Here is a 19,030-nt window from a genome sequence, read left to right as displayed (position 1 = left end):
CAGAGATCGGAGGAGAATACTTAAGCTTCGGACCAGCGGAATCTCACGATTCCTCCGAGTTTGTCGTTGTCGTGATGTCTCGCATCACGACGGCTAAAGATGGAGGCTAGGTCCCAGCGGGCACTCTCGTGAGGGGAGACCGAGGAGGAGCAGCATCTAATGGAGGAGGTTGAGGAGGAGGGGAATACCTAAGCTTCGGATCAGCGGAATCTCACGATTCTTTCAAGTTCCCTTCAGTACAGCCGCGAATGGAGAGGAGCTAGTTGTAGACGGCCACCTATTGCTGGTGGTGGGGAAGATTATGGGAGATCCTCGGCCAAGAGAAGAGATGGAATGGGAAATCCTAAAGGAGGAAAGTGGCGAACAGCTGCGGAAGCGGAATCGGCCGAACAATGAACGAGTGGAATGACCGAACGAGTAAAGGGTAAAAGTTAAAATACTTATTCAGTTTACTCTAAAGACTAAAAGGTAAAAAGAAAAATATAACGGGTTATAACCCGATCCGATTCAATCCGATCTAACCAATTTATTAAACGGATTAAACAGGTTAAACGGATCAGTTGTCTTAAACTTGAACCCAATCCGATTATTAAATGGATTAAACAGATCGATCCGTTTACGATCCGAATCCGTTTAATCCAAATCCAAACCTGTTAAATACGGATTGAATGTGGGTCAGATTGACGGATCGGATTGATTATTCTCACCCCTATTAATTAGCACCTTCTTCTTTAAAATCTGGTCAAAAATCAGGGATGCTAATTTGTGACTACGATTGGTTGTGAACAAGTGAAGGTATTGATTCTTTTGGTTCTTCTGAAACAAATGCCGGTAAAGAAGTTCATATTTTAACCTACTCTTTCGATCTAGTTTATTTTCTGTTGGACCATCTTATTCTTTTGGTTTCCTATAGCTTCCTTTTCTTTGACTCATCTTGTTTGTTCCCTTCCCTTCCTTGTACATAATTTGTCCGTAGTAAAATTGGGTTGCTATGTTCCTCCCCTTATCTTTTTTTTTTTTTCAAAAAAAAAAACTTTGACTTTTCAAATAAAGACTTTGAAATACAGGTTCATCGTAACGATTTCGAATGTCCATCTTTCCACACGCATGATTGACCATTTGTACTGTCTCAAGCTTGTCATGCGATTTATGCTAACAAATGTTGATGGATAATGATGTGCAAAAGACTTTTTAAATAAATAATAATGATAAAACATTTTAACATGTTTCATTAGGTTTTATTTTTGTTGATTTAAAGAACTTGTAAAATGGAAGTCTATTTTAAGATTGGTGTGTGAGTAAGATGAAACCACGACTCTCATATTCACATGAAAGGTCTACAAACTTGATTAATTAACATCTTATTCGTTAAAATCTGGTTTAAAATTAAGGATGCTAATTTGTGACTGTGATTGGTTCTAAATAAGTGAAAGTATTTGGTTCTTCTGAAACAAATGCTGGTAAGGAAGTTCATATTTTTACCTACTCCTTCAATCTAGTTTATTTTCTACGAGACCATCTTATTCTTTTAGTTTCCTATTAGTTTCTGTTTCTTTTACTCATCTTGTTTATTCTCTTCCCTTTCTTGTACATAATTTGTCCTCGCCTTATCTCAAAAGAAAAAAAAAAAAAGGACTTTGACTTTTCAAATGAAGACTTTGAAATACAGGTTCACCGTAACGATTTCGAATGTCCATCTTTCCACACGCAGGATTGACCATTTGTGCCTCCAGCTTCTCCTGAAATTTTTTGAATTTTCACACCTAAGCGAATCCTATCCCAAGTAGTAAGAAATTTTCAGAAATAGATGCAGACCAAGCTTGCAGGATTAACAAAGAGTGGTCACATACCGAGATTTGTAAAGATGGGACGAAAGGTCTTCATCATCTTGGTAGCGGACCAATACAAAAATAGACTTCCCTGCATCAAAGCTCCTATATATATGTATCTATATCTCCCCTGTTTAACTAAGAAAGCCAACGAGAGGAACGAGAAACAAGGTCACCCCTGTTCGTATATTTGAGAAGCATGGACTATATTCGGAGAGCTGTTTCCCTTGCTATCATTGTTGCTTGTATTCTTTGGCTCTTGGGTTCCCAACCGGCCTTCGCCAGCCCCAGCGTGCTTTGCACCCGTATTGGCAACATCTGGTATTGTCCGGGGGATCCATACAGACCCACTGAGCCAGCTCCCAAGATCCCTACCCCACCGTAAGTCAGCATGGCTCCATCGGGACATGGCCATGGGCTATTGTGGTATGGTATGTTTTCATGGCATTATGGCACGATCATGAAGGTCGCCTATTCCCGAGCCTCTCTCTCTCTCTCTCTCTCTCTCTTCTGATCATAAGCGGATAGCTGATGCGAGTATAGACTAAAAAATCAATATAAAATATCACGTAGTGTTTCTCGGAATTTATCTTCTTGGCATCAGAACAGTCTCCAATGTGATCAGCAATCCAATCTACAGTGCTATTCGTCTTCCAATAAATATGTCAAATATAATATATTTTTACGACATTATGGTATGTTTATAAAGATCGTCGGTTTTGGATCTTCTTTTCATATGTTGTTGCTGTTATTGATTTTTTTTCTCTTTTTTTTGCTTTTTTTTTTCTAAAAATAATTATGGGAGAGCTACGTAAATCATTTAACAAGAATCATGTATCTAATAGTATCATTATTGTCGTTGTCATTGTTATTTGATGTTTTTAATTTGAAAGCAATGTTGTAGTTTTTGAAACTTAAATAGTGGATTGAATGTTTAGTGTCAATTGTCACATGTATAATGCGTACAAGTTTCGCTGTTGGCCTTGCCATTATATAAATCAAGCCAAAGATTTCAACATTCATGATATCATCTATTTTGATGGGTGATCGAAACCGAGATAAAAAGGTTCAAGATTTTCCAAAATCTAATTGAGAATTATTTGCTTTCAAGTTGGCACATCAGATGCGTACTTTGAGATAATAAATCCTTCTAAAAACTATGAACAGTTATAACAAAAGAGATCAGCGTGATTAAATCACTGAATCACACCTTTTGGATGTCGGAGTGAAAGACCGAGTGAACGTCTACAATGATGTAAAAGAGGGCTAATGATGTAAACGAGGATTTGATGTTCTCTCCCCTCTCAAACATCGTACACAAACTACTGTATTCTAATAATACCGCTTGGGGGAGAACCCTTCTCGGTCAGTTACTTCAAGAAAAAAAAAAAAAATCCCTCTAAAAATTTGCACTTGGTACGTCAAATGTGCGAGCAGATTCAGATGGAAGTTATAATGGAATTATTGATAATCCACTCCTTCCTTTTCTGGATTAATAGGAGAATCAAGGGCACTATATAACTGCTTTTCTCATTTCAATATGTCCATGGACAGAAGATAGGATTTTTCCATTTCAATATGTTTGTGAACAGAGGAGAGGTGTAAGGTGGGAATAAGTTTAATAATGTTCAAACTAATCTAGGATCCTCCTTTGGTAACATGAAAAGCTTTGGTCCTCGAGCTTAAACATGGTAGAATTATTTTACCTAATAATTTCTCCCTTTGGACTATGATAGGCCACGAAACAGACTTGCCTTCCACTCTATTCGTACTACCTCATGCCATCCACGTCCGTTGGCTATTTTGAACCCACGAGTTCCTCGAATGCAGTGCGCCTTGGAAACATTTAAACCTCGTGTTATAGAAATTTAGCATGCCAACGTGCTATACCATGTACGCCGGATAATGTAATATAATCTCTTTTTTCCTTTTAACTTCAGAGTTGAAAAAAGGGGGCTCCTAGTAACATACCACGTACACTATATAGTGGTGATGACATAGTCTAATTGTTCACCAATAGAGACTTTGTTCCTATTTTTTTTTAAAGGTTAGGCCAGAATAGAATAGCCATACCATTTCGCCAAGGTCCACCATTTTTAACAACAAAGTCAACAGTGTTAAGAGTATAAAAGTAATGAATATCATAAACTTGAAGAAATCTTTACGCGAACAGAAAATAATTGAAGTAATATAAAGACAGTGCAAGTCATTCATTAACACTTACGAGGTATTACCCCATGCCTAACCGTCAAAATTATGGACCTGGACGCCAGGTTTTGGACCTGGACCTCTTCCAACAGGAGGAATGCGAGGCATTAATTTCCGAGTTCGCCATTGCTGGTTTGTCACAAGGATTTAGAATTGGCTCCAGCGTTTGACCTTGCATTCCCCTCTATATATTCCTACACCAAGGTACCCATTTTTTTCACATGCCCCTCGCCTTCCTCTAATCCAACCAACCTATATACGGATGCATACCTTGGAGAGAATATATATGGGTCGTTTCAAGAGGAACCTACTGGTGGTGATCTCCATTGTTTTCTTCCTCTGGCTTTTGTGTTGCCAACCCATCTTGGCTGCAGATCAGCTCATGGAGGAGCCGCATGATCAACGCGGGCAAGGAAGTGGGTATGGGGCCGGCTGCACCCGGAGTGGCCCGGATTCCAATTCCAAGTCATGTGACGAGCCCTACCGTGCTACCGTCCGTGCGCCCATTCCCTATCGATACGTACATCTTCCCCGCCCTGCCAGGGCCAAACCATTCTGGTAACGTACCGTGCATAAGATGCAGTCTCGAGGTCCAAGTGCCTGTTCATCCATGTTACGTGGCCTTGCTTTGATCGGGTTCCGATCCATATGTGGAAGCCAACCATTAGATTTTGATGGTAATTGATCAAGTTACCTTCAAAAAAGACCATAATGATCAAGTTTCTTGGAAGTTTGACGGGTAGTTTCGTAGAAAAATTAAAGTTTTTACGTACAAATTAAGTGAGATATGTGTCATTAAAAATAAAGGGCTCACAGTGGTTCCTCTGAAATGAAGTATTTTTAGTGGGTTTTAACATTAGTAGGACATTTGTCAAATACTTACGCCCAATGTTACATATCTCAAGCAACAAGAAAACAGGGAAAAAGATGTGAAGCAAAGCTCTTTCGCGAATTTTTGGAAGGAAAAAACTCGCTGGCTGGATTCCACCTTCTCGTTGCAAACAATATCACCTTACAATAGTACCCCTACAGCATACAAAGTGACAATCCAACGATAGATATGTATATATATGTATATAAATGACAGGTATAATTAGTATAGCTATGTTTTACATCCCCCCTCAAACGGATGCAAGTCTGCAAGCATCGGTTGCTAACGAGAAATTTATGCGACTCCTTGTCATAGCTTTACGAAGTATGTCGGCTATTTGTAGTGTTGAAGACACATAAGAGAAATGATATTATCAAGATAGTATTGTCTAATGAAATGGCAGTCAACTTCATCGTGCTTTGTTCGCAAATAGAAGATAATTGCTTGCAATTTTGATGGCACCTACAGCATCAGCTTGTAGGATGATTGGAGCAGAGGAATTGATACCTATATTTGAGAGGTCCTAAAAACCAAATTATTTCACTACAACCAATTGACATCAATTTAAATTCAGCTTCCATAGTGGGGTTTTGAACTAGTGTTATGTTTCTTACACTTACAAGCCAATTATGTTTCTCCAAGGAAGGAAGATGCAATACCCTCTAGTGCACCACCTAGTGTTAAAGCAACCAGCTCAATCTGTATCATTTTACCTATAGTTCTCTTTTAAGTATCCAATAATAAAATTAATAAAATATGATCTGATCTATCAATCCAACTTGTGTTTAATCTACCATAAATATATTTAGGTTTAAACTAAACAGATCGGATCATAAACAGATCGATCCATTTAAATTATTTAATATTTAGATTGAATTTATGTTTAAGATATTTAATTTATTTAATATTCAAATTAAGTTGAGACAGATAATCTATTTAATCTGTTTAATCCGTTTAAGATCTATTTAATCTGTTTAAAAATCTACTTAATCTATTTTCAATTTGTTTAACCTATTTAATCCGATAAAAATATATTTAACCTATTTAATCTATTTAACCTAACTTGAACTGTTTAATAAATAGATTAAACGGATCGAGTCGGATTATCTATTTAATAAACAAGTTAGATTTAGATCTGAATTTTGATCTATTTAATAAATAGATTATATTTAAATTGATAATTTTTTGATCCGATCCATATCAAGATGATCTGATCCGATTTAATTACCATCACCTACTAATAATGCGACCGGCAGCACAAAGCTGTGTGTAAGGAGAATAAGCGACAAATTTGGCCAACAATACAACATCATGTGATATATCAGTTTTAACAGTCAAATCGATAACATTGCCAACCAGCTGTCCATGCATAGCAGCATCTTTCAGCCACATTTTTCTTTGAATACTTTACATTCATCTCAATACATAGCAGTTCCCATTTTCATTCGTTACAGATATTGCATTGGCAGGATGGTTTGGTCCCCCCCATTGCCACCTAACTCCATATGGATGATATGTTAGCATAGAATTCATGAATGCTGTCCTCCTTGAGATATTTGAGATAATTGCTGTTCCAATCGACAAAGGCGAGCGTTGTTGTTTTGTTGCTATATCCTTCTGAGAAAATCACACATTAATTTCCTTCATCGTAGAGAACTCGGTGAGATTTGAAGGAGTTCAATATCAATGTGATAACTCTGAAATTGTTAATCATCTTAATTTTGGCACCTAGCACTTGCCAACCAACTTCAGGATAGCTAAAGTCAAGAAGAGATGTCAACAAGAAGATTACTTCCAAAACAAATACCACAAGAATAGTACGTGAATGTAGGAAGACAACTTCTCCTGACCTCCAAGGAACAAGTAGATCGATCTGTCTCTTCAAAGAAAGATCTGAGCCAACCAGCAGTTGGACCCTCCAAGAACTGCCCCCTCACACTCACAGCATACACTCCTGACCTGTCCCTACTTACCCACTTGTGGCCCTCTATGATATCAAATCCAGTAACCTGAACCTAATCTTTGTAGAGGCTTCAAGAGAAGCAAGCAACCAGTGACAAAAAGGAAGGGCGCAAGAAATCTGAGTATGGCCGTCTTAAGCTTCATTAATAATTTAACAAAAAAAAAAAAAAGGAGTATAATTAAAAAAGTCGGCAGCTGCGACCGACTTGATGTAACTGACTTCCAATTAGATATTTTTCCTGATCTAAGAGCACCCTCGCTTTTATCTGGCGCACCCCGTTTGTGTCTGCTAAGAACCAAACCAAGTCAAGGGCGAGCGGTTGCCATCTGAAAATAGGAGTAAGCGGTGTTCCACTCTTCTAGATCCCCACCTCCTCTGCCCCTTTCGTCTCCCTTCCCTCGCCATTACCGCACCACGCCGGCGCCCTTCTCTGACGTACGCCAACCAAGTTGCGCCCGACGCCCTCTCAGGTAGCCCACCGAGATTAGATCTCCGCCCTCGTAACCCTAACAACCACCCTAATCCTAAATAAGGTGGGTGGTTATAGTCTATATATATATTTTTTTTTATCTTGGAAGTTTTCTCTAGAGGAATACGTTGTTCCGTGGGGAAACGGACGGTGGAGATGGGGAGGGAGGTGGCGGAGACCTGCATGGAAAGCATGATCTTTGAGATGGTGTCGACGTACTGCACCCGCTTCTACGCCACCAAGCCCGAGCTCGCCGCCCGCCGGATCGAGGCCATCGGCTACCAGGTCGGACTCCAGCTCTCCGAGAGGTACGCTTACTACCCAACCTTTTCCTCTCCTCCTTTTCCTTTCTAAGTTCTATTTCTAATTCTGTGTTGAATTGGAGTATACGGACATCACGTTTTAGGAAGATAAATTGCTTCTTTCGTGGTATATAATATCTTGCATTTAGATATGTTTAGATTTGCTTTTTTTTTTTTTTTTGGGTCTCCTCAAGCAGAATAAATATTACTGAGTAGCTAAGTGGAAGATATTAGATAGTGTAGATTTTAGTTGTGGGCAATGGCTTGTCTTTGGATATTAAATGCTAATAGCGTATGATCATACTTGGTGCTTGTGTTTGTAGCATGGATTTCTTAGGTTTGGGACTGGGGACAAGCTGCTAATAGTTAAACCTTCATCTAGGTTCTGGAAAAGACCTCCTTATGATGAAGATATTCATCCCCAAATTGTCCAACGAAAGGGTGTAAGTGTAACCCAGATTTTGGTGCAATAGCTGGAGGTTGGAGTGTTGATATATGGTGGTTCCCTGAAAAAACCAGGTTTATTGCTTTCTTCGGTAACCTTTCCGAGAACACAACATTTTCCTTCGAGATACACAATGGACTTAGCTCTTCAGTTTCGAGATTAATGGACTTAATCTTTCTTTAAAAAAATAATCTTATGTTTCTTGAAAAAGATAAGTAAACAATTCTGATAATCTAAGTAATAGATTTGAACTTAGCCTTGTAAGTCTATTTTAGGTGAGTTCAGTTTTCCAAGTTTATTTAGCAGTTAGATATACCTGACTTACTCTAAGCTAATAAACATGAGTCTAATTCTTAAAACTTAAACATTCTTGTAATGATTACCGACTCAATTTCTTAAGCCCTAGAAGGTGACCAGCTGACCATCTCCCAAATATAGTTTAGTGAGGCTGACTGAATTAGGATCAAATTCATTCATCTGGATCCAATCATGTGAATATGCTCCGTCCTCTAATCTTGGTCCCTTCAACCCTCGTATAATTGATTCTGAATTAAGTTTCAGGTCCAATTAAACATACAACTACAGTTAGTCCTTTGGCCTTGGTCAATTAAAGTCGGGCCTAGCTCTCCGAGTCCAATTAAACAATGTGAATAGGCTATCCCTCTGACCCTTATCAAACTGAAAAACTTGTAACCAGAATTAGCCCTCTGACGTTGGTTGAACTAAACTTGGGTGCTGTCCTTGGTCCAGTTTTGCTAGAACTCGGTCCATTGAGTTTGAGTAAGTCATTTAATTATGGTTGGGGCAGCCATCTGATGCTTGATAAATTTAATGGGTTTTATCCTTTGGGTCTAATTAAATATGTATGGGTTAGCTCTTACAATTCAGATTTGCTTTTGCTGGTATAAGAACTGGAGAATCTAGTTCTTCGTCCCCTAGTTCTTTGTTTTAAACAAATTTTCATGCTTGAGACTGTTACATTCTTTTCGATCCTCTTTTTTCTTACCAGATATACAACAGAGCGCCCACGGTTTAGTGATCATCTAGAGGCAATCAAGTTCATCTGCAAGGATTTTTGGTCAGAGCTATTCAATAAGCAGATTGATAACCTGAGGACTAATCACCGAGTAATCCCAAGAAGGAGATTGATAGCCTCGAAGATATATTTATGTGATTGTGTATTCAAGGATTTGCATGATTGTGTTTTATCATCTTGCAGGGTACATTTGTGCTTCAGGATAATCGGTTCCGTTGGCTTACATGCGTACGAATCAATTCATTGCCCAATAAGATGGATGCATCTCAGCATGACCCTTCTGCAGCAACCTCTGATAACAAAACAGCTCAAGCCACAAGCATGCATCTCTACTTCCCATGTGGAATTATAAGAGGGGCCCTCTCCAACCTTGGAATTCCATGTGCTGTTTCTGCTGACATATCCAACCTGCCTGCATGTGAGATTAATTACATTCTCTGTTTTGGCATTTTAGACTTTTTTCATTCTGGGTTGTTGCTTCATGGAATTCATCAATAATGCTTACTAAAGCATTGGTTAAAGAAGATATGCTTGAGTAGATCAGCTGGCCCGCCTTGTTCACAATTAAGGTGATTTCACATAGCAGAGTCAATAAGCAACCAAGTTTTCCACCAAAGACATGGTTTGATCATCCCCAATAGGTGCGGGCCTCTTCAAAGCTGGGAGGGTCTGGCATCAATTTGTGACTGGGTTATTTGTCATTCTGGTGGGCAGCTGATTTACTCTTGCCAAGTTCTATTTGTCTAGATGTAACTATGATATGTGTGCTTAGCATAGTGCAGTATCCCATTTTTTAGAATGTTGATGATAAGCATCCTTAGTGTTTCATTGTCTAGAATGTTACCGACAAGCATACGTTATCTGAATCTAATGTGCTATGGTTTCTGACTGATTGACAGGTTCATTTGTGGTACGTATAAAAGCTTAATGCATGCTGATGGGAGAAGGTTCGCCTATGGCTTGAAGGATTCAGAGAAATCTATCTAATTTGCTTCCATGAAATTCACTAAATTAAACTCCATTTTCATTCTTGATCTCATAAATAAACCTATAATTTCAACAATAAATTTTGCTTCATCTTTTTTCTGGAATCAGCAATAACTTGTTTTGGTTTGAAAGAATAGACTGCATTATTTTACATTTTTCATTTTTTTGAGGCAATTTGTGTTACTTTATATAGAAATTCCTATCTGTAACAGATTTGGATGCAGATGTTGCTTCACTGAGAGCTAGTGTTTTTTTTTTTTCCTTTTCTAATTAGGAATTGTAAAATTCTAGATGTTTAGCTAATGATGCACTGCATTGATGTTCTTGCTTCTTTGCAAGTGCATTCATGTAGTTTTTATCCTCCATATTTCTTTGATTATATGAGGGTTTGGATACTAGTCTATAGGATTAAGGCTTCATTTAGCATTGGTTTTGGAGGGCTGGAAAGCACTCAAAGGGATGATCTCTTTTATACGATTTTAAGGTGTTAGGTAAAAATTTTGAAATAGCTTTCTATCTCCTCCAAAAGCTAAAAAAGATTTACTAGGGGAAACTTTTAACCAAAATAAATGAAGTGGATATACGAAAAACCAAATCAATAATCATTAATATTAAATCTTTTAACTAAAGTTGAAAAGAGGAACACATAGGTTAGAAATAGACTAGAAATGCCCAGAAGGCAACGAACAAAACTGTAAGCAATATAAAGCACATCAAAGCCTCTCCAAAAAAGAAAAAGGCATGAAAATTTAAAGTATATGGATGGCCAAGGTGTTAGAGTAGAGTGTGAGCAATAAGGAATTATAATGAGCTTGAATTATCCTGGAGCTCTGAACCTTAGAAGATGGAGAAAGGGGGGAAAGGAAGAAGAATGGAGGAATATATGACATCATCAAGGACGAGATAGGTATGAGAGCAGGTGAGCACTGCAACCCACATAATATCCTTCATCTTGCTTGGTGCTGGAGAAGAACCCCTCTCTCTCACGCATCAATTCAATGGTCGGAAGGTCTATGATCTGACAGTCTCCATGCAGCTAATCAGGGAGGGGTCTGTGCAAGGCATGCGATTAAAATTACTAGTCAATAACGAAAAACAAGTAGATCTATATCTGTACTCGATTTTTTTTCATTGCCTTATTTTGCTCAATCTTGAGCCTCTCCCTCTCTAAATTAGTCATATAGCAAATGTAGACGCAGAGGAGGGGTGCTTTACCATCTATTTTGGTGTCTGAAGAAAGGAAAAGACTCAGAATTAAGTAATTGTTATGAGGAAGAAGATTGTTGATTAAGATTAGAGGACAAAAGCTCTCTCTCTCTCTCTCTTTCTGCATTTGTATCCATTATTTTGTTAATGAGTAATTTAAGATGACAAGCTGATAACCGTGGTGAATGGAGCTGTTATCCAGATCCTCCGTCAGAAATTAACAGAACCACCCATGTGTTTGTCTTAGACTGCCAGAATTCAGGGACAAGGCATAAATTGGGGCTCCTTCAGATGACATTCATAAGAAACCTGCAAAAAAATAATATTTATCTCCCTCTTGGCATTTAAGATTCATGATGAACAATACAGACTTCGACACATCATGCTTTCTTTCTTTTTTTGGACAAAAAAAGGGAACAAAAACATCCAAATGGTGCATTCAAGCAACAGGTAATCAATCCAAATACACTCTTTCCGCAGACTTCATATGTCAGAGTTACAAATATCTGCAAGTTAAGGAGATAGACCATTTTCCCATATAACTAACAAGCATGAAAGTATAATAACAAGAAAATCAATTACAGCGTGTCAGGTTCAAATGAACGTTGCCACCCGAGGATTGGTATAAAAGCTTTAACAAACATTTGAGAAATTATTATCCAAAAACTTTTAAAAAACAAAATATTCCTTGATTTCTGTTCTGACTTCTTCAGGTCACATTTCTCATTTCAGTGTCAGGTTGCTGATGATGACCATATTTCCATCAAAGTTATATTCTTGTACCTAGAAAGTTTTCAGATGCCTGTCACTTAGCTATTCTCTCACCAGAAAAAGCTTCTATGGGTTAGCATGCATATTGTTTCATCAACGATTACAGGGTCACCTGGTAAATAGCAAACAGTACCAATGTGAAGAGGAAATATTTTCACAGAAGAGCATCCCCAAAGGAGATGAGCATACCACAAAGCGGAGCAAAGCAACATGGATTAATGAGATAACCACAGTACCCTACTTTAACACAAGGTTCAATAGCCAAAGCAATAGCTACGAGCCCCCAACCTACGAATTTACAAATCTAATGCTTAGTGCATCTCACACTAAAGAAAGTCTGAAAGACAAGTTCAGGGTCCTCATCAAGATTAACATGCACCACTACCAAGATGAGGAAGATATGCCACCAGTAAGTTAATCAACCAGATTGTTCCGATCAACATGAAAATGTCGCCGGTAAGTCCGTAACCTTCCTGTGGAGCTGAAACTCTCGACTACATCCACCACAGAAACCAACTAGTTCCCTTCCTCTTCTGATCCCTTCAGGTACAGAGGTTCGGTGGCATCCCCGCTTTGTCCACCTGAGTTGCCACCATGTCCTTCGGTAGGCAATGCATTCCCCACTTCCTGCTTTGCAGATCCACTGCTGCGGCCAAAGTCAGGAAATACGCCGGCGGCCAGTGTCCCATTACCTCCAATGCTGGTCTCACCATGAAGCATGCTGTACCCACTGTTCCCTCCGGAGCTCATTCCAAGCTGGCTATGCAGTGCTGCTTGCTGCTGTTGCTGCAATGCAGACATTGGTGACTGGGCATACAGCATGGCAGACCGAGCAGCCATGAGAGATTGTGGTGTCATCTGCTGGGCTTGCTGGTGTTGCATATACCGAGGGCCTGATTGCATCACAGCATTTGGAGGAAACTGTTGGAAAGAATTAACATCAGATATGCGATGACCAGGTTACTTTTATTTTTAATGGAAGTTGAGGTCCTATGGGTCAAAACTGATCATGGATATTGTATTAAATTCTCAAAAGAAAAATGCTATCATGGAAAACTGTGAATGCGGATATTGGAACTCCCGGAAGCATCACATACTGGTGCCTCCCAGTAGTCAGAATATGAAGTTTCTTTCCAAAAAAGCTTTTGAGAAAAGTTTTTAGGTGTGAGCATAACATTTCTCTATTTCAAATTTCTGTGATCCCTTATACTTGCATACAGACATATGACATGTATGTGTACACAGTGATAGGCTGAAAGCAGATTTTACATAATTGTGATGGTTACAATCGAAAAATACAAGTTTCAACTCTTTAACAAATTCTCCTCCAACATTCTAATTCTTAAAAACTGGGTTTAAACACCACTTATCTACTTCAGGTACAGTTACAAAAGAATGCATATGGTTATAAAACTGCATGGATGGTCTACCAAATTTTCTCCTCCATATATTCCATCTTTCACATACCCTGAGCCCTTCTCACCCCAACACACCTCTTGAAGAAGCATGAGCCCTAGCAACCACAGAAGTCCCCAAGCAAAATATGTCCAATGGAGCAATAGGCTCACTTCATTGGTGGGAAGTCATGCCCTCTGTTCAACCTTGGCATATGGTTGATGCTACCTACACAATTTATGAACCAACATTTGTTGACAAGCAATTGCCACTGAAGTATGCATCCCACAATTAAGTAATACCATAAAACGGAGTTCTCCTTTTTGGCATTTGTGGGATTCGCTTATGCATATGTTGTCTAAACGCCACATTAAGGCATGGAGTACAGTTACATCAACTTTGTAGTCAGCTGACAGTGTCATATCCATGGATTTGAACCGTCTGGTTTATCTTTACGTTTTCTTTCATTATTTTGCTACAAATGCATAGTTTCACTGGATCTCAGTGCATCAGTATTTCATCTTCACTGATGTTTCACTATATACAAGAACCAACAGTTATCTTTGTGCCAATAGCAGAAGGCATGTATGATGTGAATTTACAAGGTGGGAATGGCATGCAATACCAAATATGGTTTACAACCACTCCATTTTTCAGCAACAAGCAAGGAATTGTCGCTTTCCATTGGATTACGTAGGAACTCGTGAGACTGGCTATAGCTTGCTCAGATAATGTGGTAGTTTTTGTCGCCTTGGTCCATGGGGTTCGTTAGGTTTTTCATAAAGAAAGAACATGTGAACTGACTGGTAACAATGAAGAAAGTAAGCCACGGTTACATGAAATGTGAACAGTGAGAGAAACATTCAGTACATAAATCCACATAGTTTAAAATGTATTCTCGTGATGGACCATCTTCCTTCTTCATTATACTAGGCAAACAAGGTCATTTGCATTCATTTTAAGTGTATACAGCACCAAAGATCATAATTGGAATTGATATCTAACAAAGTTTAATGTACCGACCCATACCGCATGGTATTAGGCATATCATACCATACAGGTAAAGTATCAGAACAATATGGAGGTTTAGTCTGGTACTGTACCAAAACATGGTATAACTGTGTCTCACCTCCAGCAACATACCATGTTGGTATGGGGTTGCACCATACGAACCCGTACTGCAGCGATAAGCTACTGGTTCGGTACTTGGTGCTGGTAGGACAAACTTCAGTCATAATAATTGCAAAATTGAAGGAGATAGGAACAGTGGATGGTATACAGAAGAAAGCATTCAACATATCACTAACATAGTTTAAAACCATAGTTTTAACTAAGCATATCTTCCTTCATAGCTATACTAGGCAAGGAATTAACTTAAAGTATCAAAAAGTTCGTATATGAAAGTAATGTACTTTAGATATCCTTGCTAGAAACCTATATATACCCATTTTCTGTGAGAAATAAATATTATAAGCCAAAATATCATACAAGCTTCCAAAGAATCTCCTGATTCATGATTTATATGACAAGATGAAAAGAAGAATTCATGATTTAACATTGACAGTGATTTATACCTGGGCAATGGTGGGAACTTGGGGTTGACTATCTGCAATCGCAGCAAGGTACATCAGATTTCTTTGAAGCTTAGCTTGATTCCTGAATATAGTAAATAAATGAAACAGTTAACTTTATTATTCCTGCAAAATAACAATATACATGCATGTATCTACTAGAAAATTTTCAAAATATCTAATCTAGGATAGAAGATGGAATATAGCGCATCATTTTGTTTTCAAAATTATAAGCACTTGAAATAATTAAAAGAAGACCAGAACATAGGATATAACTAGGTAATTTCATTTTTTAACTCAGCTAGCAGAAATGGAAGAAGAAAACAAGCATATCATGTAAAGTTGATGCATGGCATCGGGAATAAAACTGCTCCTGACACAACTCTCTGCCTACAAAAAGAGTGCTTGATGAAAATATTTAGTATCTTCAATTCCAGCTAGGTAATGTAAACTGTTCTCCAAAGATGAAAATACAAACATGACAACGTCATAAGAATCAAAAAGTATGAGAGGAAAAAAGGAAGAATTTAGATTTAGTGAGAGAAATCTTAGCATGCATCCAGTTTCATTAACCCCAATCAAAAATCAAAGAGAGACCCCTCTGCAGTCGTTTCATTCTATATTCATTCTCCCAGATCACGATCCAGGGGAAAAAAAAAGCTATGAAGTCCGCTTACATTGTTCATTATATCTTTATAAAAAAACCATAGAAACATAAACAAAATTTAACTCACTATTTCATGGTATGTGCAAAAGACAATCAGCTCTTGAAGGCCAGCAGTGAAAAACTTTGACAGCATCAAAGTCAATTCAAAACGAACTAGATTACTTTTAGTTACCTTAAAATCACATTATGATAAACACTGGATATGTGTAAGCTACATGGCTGTCACAGTGATAATTATAAATCAGCCTTGAGGCATTGACTTGCAAATCAAATCAGCATTTACTGAATAAGCTTAGTATCTTTGCAACATCTGCCTTCAAACTGATGTCAACCATCAAGCATTTTACTTACATGGCATCAACATCAGCAGTAATCAAATTCTCATCTGTCACTATTTATATATCACAGGATGTTTTAAAATGTTTAAACATGATTGTAGGAAAAACTTAACATCAAAACTAAACTATAAGACTTCCTTCTTGCTTGGTCGACCATGAAATTGCAAGTATGTAGCAGAAGAAACTAACTATAAATTAAAAAACCTGGGTTTACCAAAGCTTTCTATTTGGCAGGTTTTGCATAGGTCAAATAACTGATTGTGGGTGAGAACTTCAGATGGTCAGATTTGATTTTAACAATGATTTCTGAATGTGCCCCTATTGCATAACAAAGAGATACGAAACTTACTCAGCACATTCATCTGCTTTCCCTGAGTTCTGATTGTCAAGAATGGCCAGAATCAACTGCTTATTCTCATCCAAATACTGCAATGCAATCAAGCAAAAACAAGCCCTGAATGAGACTCAGTGGAAAAGTAGATCACATTAAAATGCACAGAGAAAGAGAGAGAGAGAGAGAGAGAGAGAGAGAGAGAGAGAGCTCAATGGAAAAATAGACAACATTAACACACACGCACAGAGAGGTGAAGTGAAAAGGCTACTTCAGAAAAGACACCTAATAGATGCATAAGGTAATTGCAATTAGTGAACTTTTTTATGTTTAGACTAAACTAGAAATTAACAAAAGAACAAAAACGGAACCAGATAAGCATATCGATTATAGGAACAGCATCATAGCATCAATCAATGCAAAACAGAAGCTCTTACAGCAATAGATGACACATCATATCTTTATGCCCTGCCAAAAATCAGAGAAACATAAAACATTCTCTGGGAAGCAGAGCAAATTGATTCCATATGTGCCAATCCACAGAAGACTTACAGAATTCCTATAAAGAATGGAAAAAAAAAAAAACAGAATGTGGCATACCTTAAAAACTCGATGTTAATAACTACTGAATCTCATATATAATCAAACTGGCGACTATATGATCCATTGATGATCATGTCGCACTCAGTTGGCTGTGACAATATATGTAATGCATAGGCTCGGTAAGGAAAAAAATATATTTTGGATATGCAACTCAGTTAAAGCTCAAAGAAAAGAACCAAAACTAAAACTGAAAGCTGCAATAAAAGAAATCAAATAATATCATCCAGAAGTAGGACCACTCATGAAAAGAGCTCCAAAACTGACAAAATCAAAAAGGGGAAAAAAAAAAAAGGTTGGTCAGCACAGTCTGTTCTTAGCATTTTTAAAATTTTCAATGAGGTAGCATTACTCATAAATTATAAATGAACTTTAACATAAATGAACCAGCATTCAATTTCAAAGTAACTAGTGCCAAGCAAAGAAATAACCAACGATCCACCAAGCTTCCGTGTAAAGTGAAAGGCGCCCAAAAAGGAAAAGAACTCATCCAATATGCATCATCCCAGCCAGCACGACTGAGAGGAAAGGCAATCCCACTTGCCCCACGACGAACTAAAAATGCCAAAGAAAAAAAAAAAGAATGAACGATGAAAAATAAAAGCACAACTTACTTCTCGTAGAAACAGGAATCCTAACTTCTCCACACCGACAGAAGCCCGCCGATATTTTACAAAAATAACACCAATCGATTTATAAAAAGAAAAAAAATCTATGATGGCAACAAAGATTAATCATTGGCAATCCAATCAAGAACAAGGACACTCATTTACCAAACAATCAAAGAATGCACTATTGGCTTGCAAACAGACCAACTCATCTGAAACGTAAGGAGTAAAGCAACCAATGGAAAAACTAAAAAGAAAAAAACGAAATAAAAAACAAAAGATCCCCGTATGACAATGAACCACCAAAGAACTCCCTGTTACCCAAAAATCGCACGAATCACCACGGAGAAGCTCAACCAAGCAACCAAGAAAAGGCAACCTATTTGCCAATGAATCAGCCAAAAAAAAAAACAAAAAACCGACCTTTCCGAAGCACCCAAACATCAACAGTCGACAAGAAAAAAAAAAAAAGAAGAAACAAATAAGAACATGATCTACAAAAGAAAAAAAAAAAGCCTCGAAAAGCAATACCACACAAAACACCTGAAATACATCACCAGATACACCATCATCACACCCCAAAAATCCAATCAAAACAGGAACACCGCCACAAAACCGAAACAGAAAACCAGATAAAGATTAAAAGAAAAAAAGAGATTTTTTTCCTCAAAATAAAAGAAATGGAAAGTGGAAACGAAGAGGACCTGCTGGATGATATCAGTGGTGATCTGATTCGGGGAGGCGTAGGCGGCCATCATCGGCTGCATCTGCATGAGGTGCTGCTGCATTCTCTCTCTAAAAAGCACACACAATCTCCCTCTCCCCCCTCTCGTTCGCGTCGCAAAGAAAGAGGCAATAAAATGAGATGAGAGCAGGTGGCGAAGCAGAGGGCCGGGTGGTCGTTTTTTGGGCTTTGGGAGGTGGTTTTTTGGAGGTTTTGCCCCCCCTCCCCCGTCTAGTTGCTTTCACGCTCCCCTCACCGCGTAACGCCGCTACTTCGCATTTCGATGCAGTATTTCTTTATACTTTTATCAGGTTCATAGCCGTTGCTGCTCCTCATTAGACGGTGGAGCGTGGGAGGTGACCTCACCTGAGGTCTTGGGGATTCGATGCCTTCTATTTTTGTCTCCCTCTTCCGACCGTCACGTGCGAGGGGGGGCGGGGGGACGGGTGCTTCGAGTCGAAGCGAGGAAGAAAACCTACGACCGTAATCTCGGATCACATGCTTGTTTCGGTCGGTCGGAACGCTCGGTCGGGGTTGGGGTTTCCATAAATTTTCCGTCATGCCCGTTCTGCTGCTACTTCGCTTTTGCCAGGGGCAAGATGTAATACTGTACTAGGGAAGGTGCCTTGCGATTAATGCAACAAGTATGTGGGGTTTCAATATTCTGAATTAGTTTTTCAATTGCTAAAAAAAGAGGGCATATTTGGTG

At 38.4% G+C, this 19,030-nt stretch overlaps 2 protein-coding genes across 5 annotated transcripts; one reads left to right on the top strand and one right to left on the bottom strand.

The window, feature by feature from the left end:
• Positions 1-7,184: 7,184 nt before the first annotated feature.
• Positions 7,185-10,473, top strand: LOC105053159 (uncharacterized). Of its 2 annotated transcripts, none has more exons than XM_010934220.4 (5): positions 7,185-7,341; positions 7,460-7,648; positions 9,097-9,214; positions 9,307-9,541; positions 10,023-10,473. In XM_010934220.4, exons 2-5 carry the CDS (start codon positions 7,497-7,499, stop codon positions 10,049-10,051), a joined length of 534 nt encoding a protein of 177 aa, XP_010932522.1. In that variant the 5' UTR covers positions 7,185-7,341; positions 7,460-7,496; the 3' UTR covers positions 10,052-10,473. The 2 variants fall into 2 exon arrangements, with proteins under 2 accessions (XP_010932522.1, XP_073108290.1); XM_073252189.1 differs by having other exon boundaries at positions 7,187-7,341; positions 7,450-7,648.
• A 1,800-nt stretch (positions 10,474-12,273) lies between these two features.
• LOC105053169 (GRF-interacting factor 1) lies at positions 12,274-18,529 on the bottom strand. 3 transcript variants are annotated; one of them, XM_073252188.1, is made up of 5 exons: positions 17,604-17,677; positions 16,637-16,674; positions 16,408-16,484; positions 15,057-15,138; positions 12,274-13,008 (listed from the first exon to the last, which is right to left on the bottom strand). In XM_073252188.1, the coding sequence occupies exons 4-5, from the start codon at positions 15,108-15,110 to the stop codon at positions 12,604-12,606; spliced, it is 459 nt and encodes a 152-aa protein (XP_073108289.1). In that variant the 5' UTR covers positions 15,111-15,138; positions 16,408-16,484; positions 16,637-16,674; positions 17,604-17,677; the 3' UTR covers positions 12,274-12,603. The 3 variants fall into 3 exon arrangements, with proteins under 3 accessions (XP_073108289.1, XP_010932533.1, XP_073108288.1); XM_010934231.4 differs by lacking the exons at positions 16,637-16,674; positions 17,604-17,677 and adding an exon at positions 18,302-18,529; XM_073252187.1 differs by lacking the exon at positions 17,604-17,677 and having other exon boundaries at positions 16,637-16,871.
• Between the last annotated feature and the right edge of the window lie 501 nt (positions 18,530-19,030).

The sequence above is a fragment of the Elaeis guineensis genome, chromosome 2, assembly GCF_000442705.2.
Source record: "Elaeis guineensis isolate ETL-2024a chromosome 2, EG11, whole genome shotgun sequence".
Taxonomy (NCBI): domain Eukaryota; kingdom Viridiplantae; phylum Streptophyta; class Magnoliopsida; order Arecales; family Arecaceae; genus Elaeis; species Elaeis guineensis.
This window is presented reverse-complemented; position numbering and strand designations above follow the sequence as displayed.

Bases quoted from the DNA above. Each gene is read 5' to 3' on its own strand.
- LOC105053159 (XM_010934220.4), top strand. From the start codon at position 7,497: ATGGGGAGGGAGGTGGCGGAGACCTGCATGGAAAGCATGATCTTTGAG. The intron at 9,215-9,306 runs GTAATCCCAAGA...ATCATCTTGCAG, and splicing joins ACCTGAGGACTAATCACCGA to GGTACATTTGTGCTTCAGGA. The intron at 9,542-10,022 runs GTGAGATTAATT...ACTGATTGACAG, and splicing joins CATATCCAACCTGCCTGCAT to GTTCATTTGTGGTACGTATA.
- LOC105053169 (XM_010934231.4), bottom strand. From the start codon at position 18,385: ATGCAGCAGCACCTCATGCAGATGCAGCCGATGATGGCCGCCTACGCC. The intron at 16,485-18,301 runs GTCCTCTTCGTT...ATTGCATTGCAG, and splicing joins CCACTGATATCATCCAGCAG to TATTTGGATGAGAATAAGCA. The intron at 13,009-15,056 runs GTATAAATCACT...TCTTTCCAACAG, and splicing joins AAGTTCCCACCATTGCCCAG to TTTCCTCCAAATGCTGTGAT.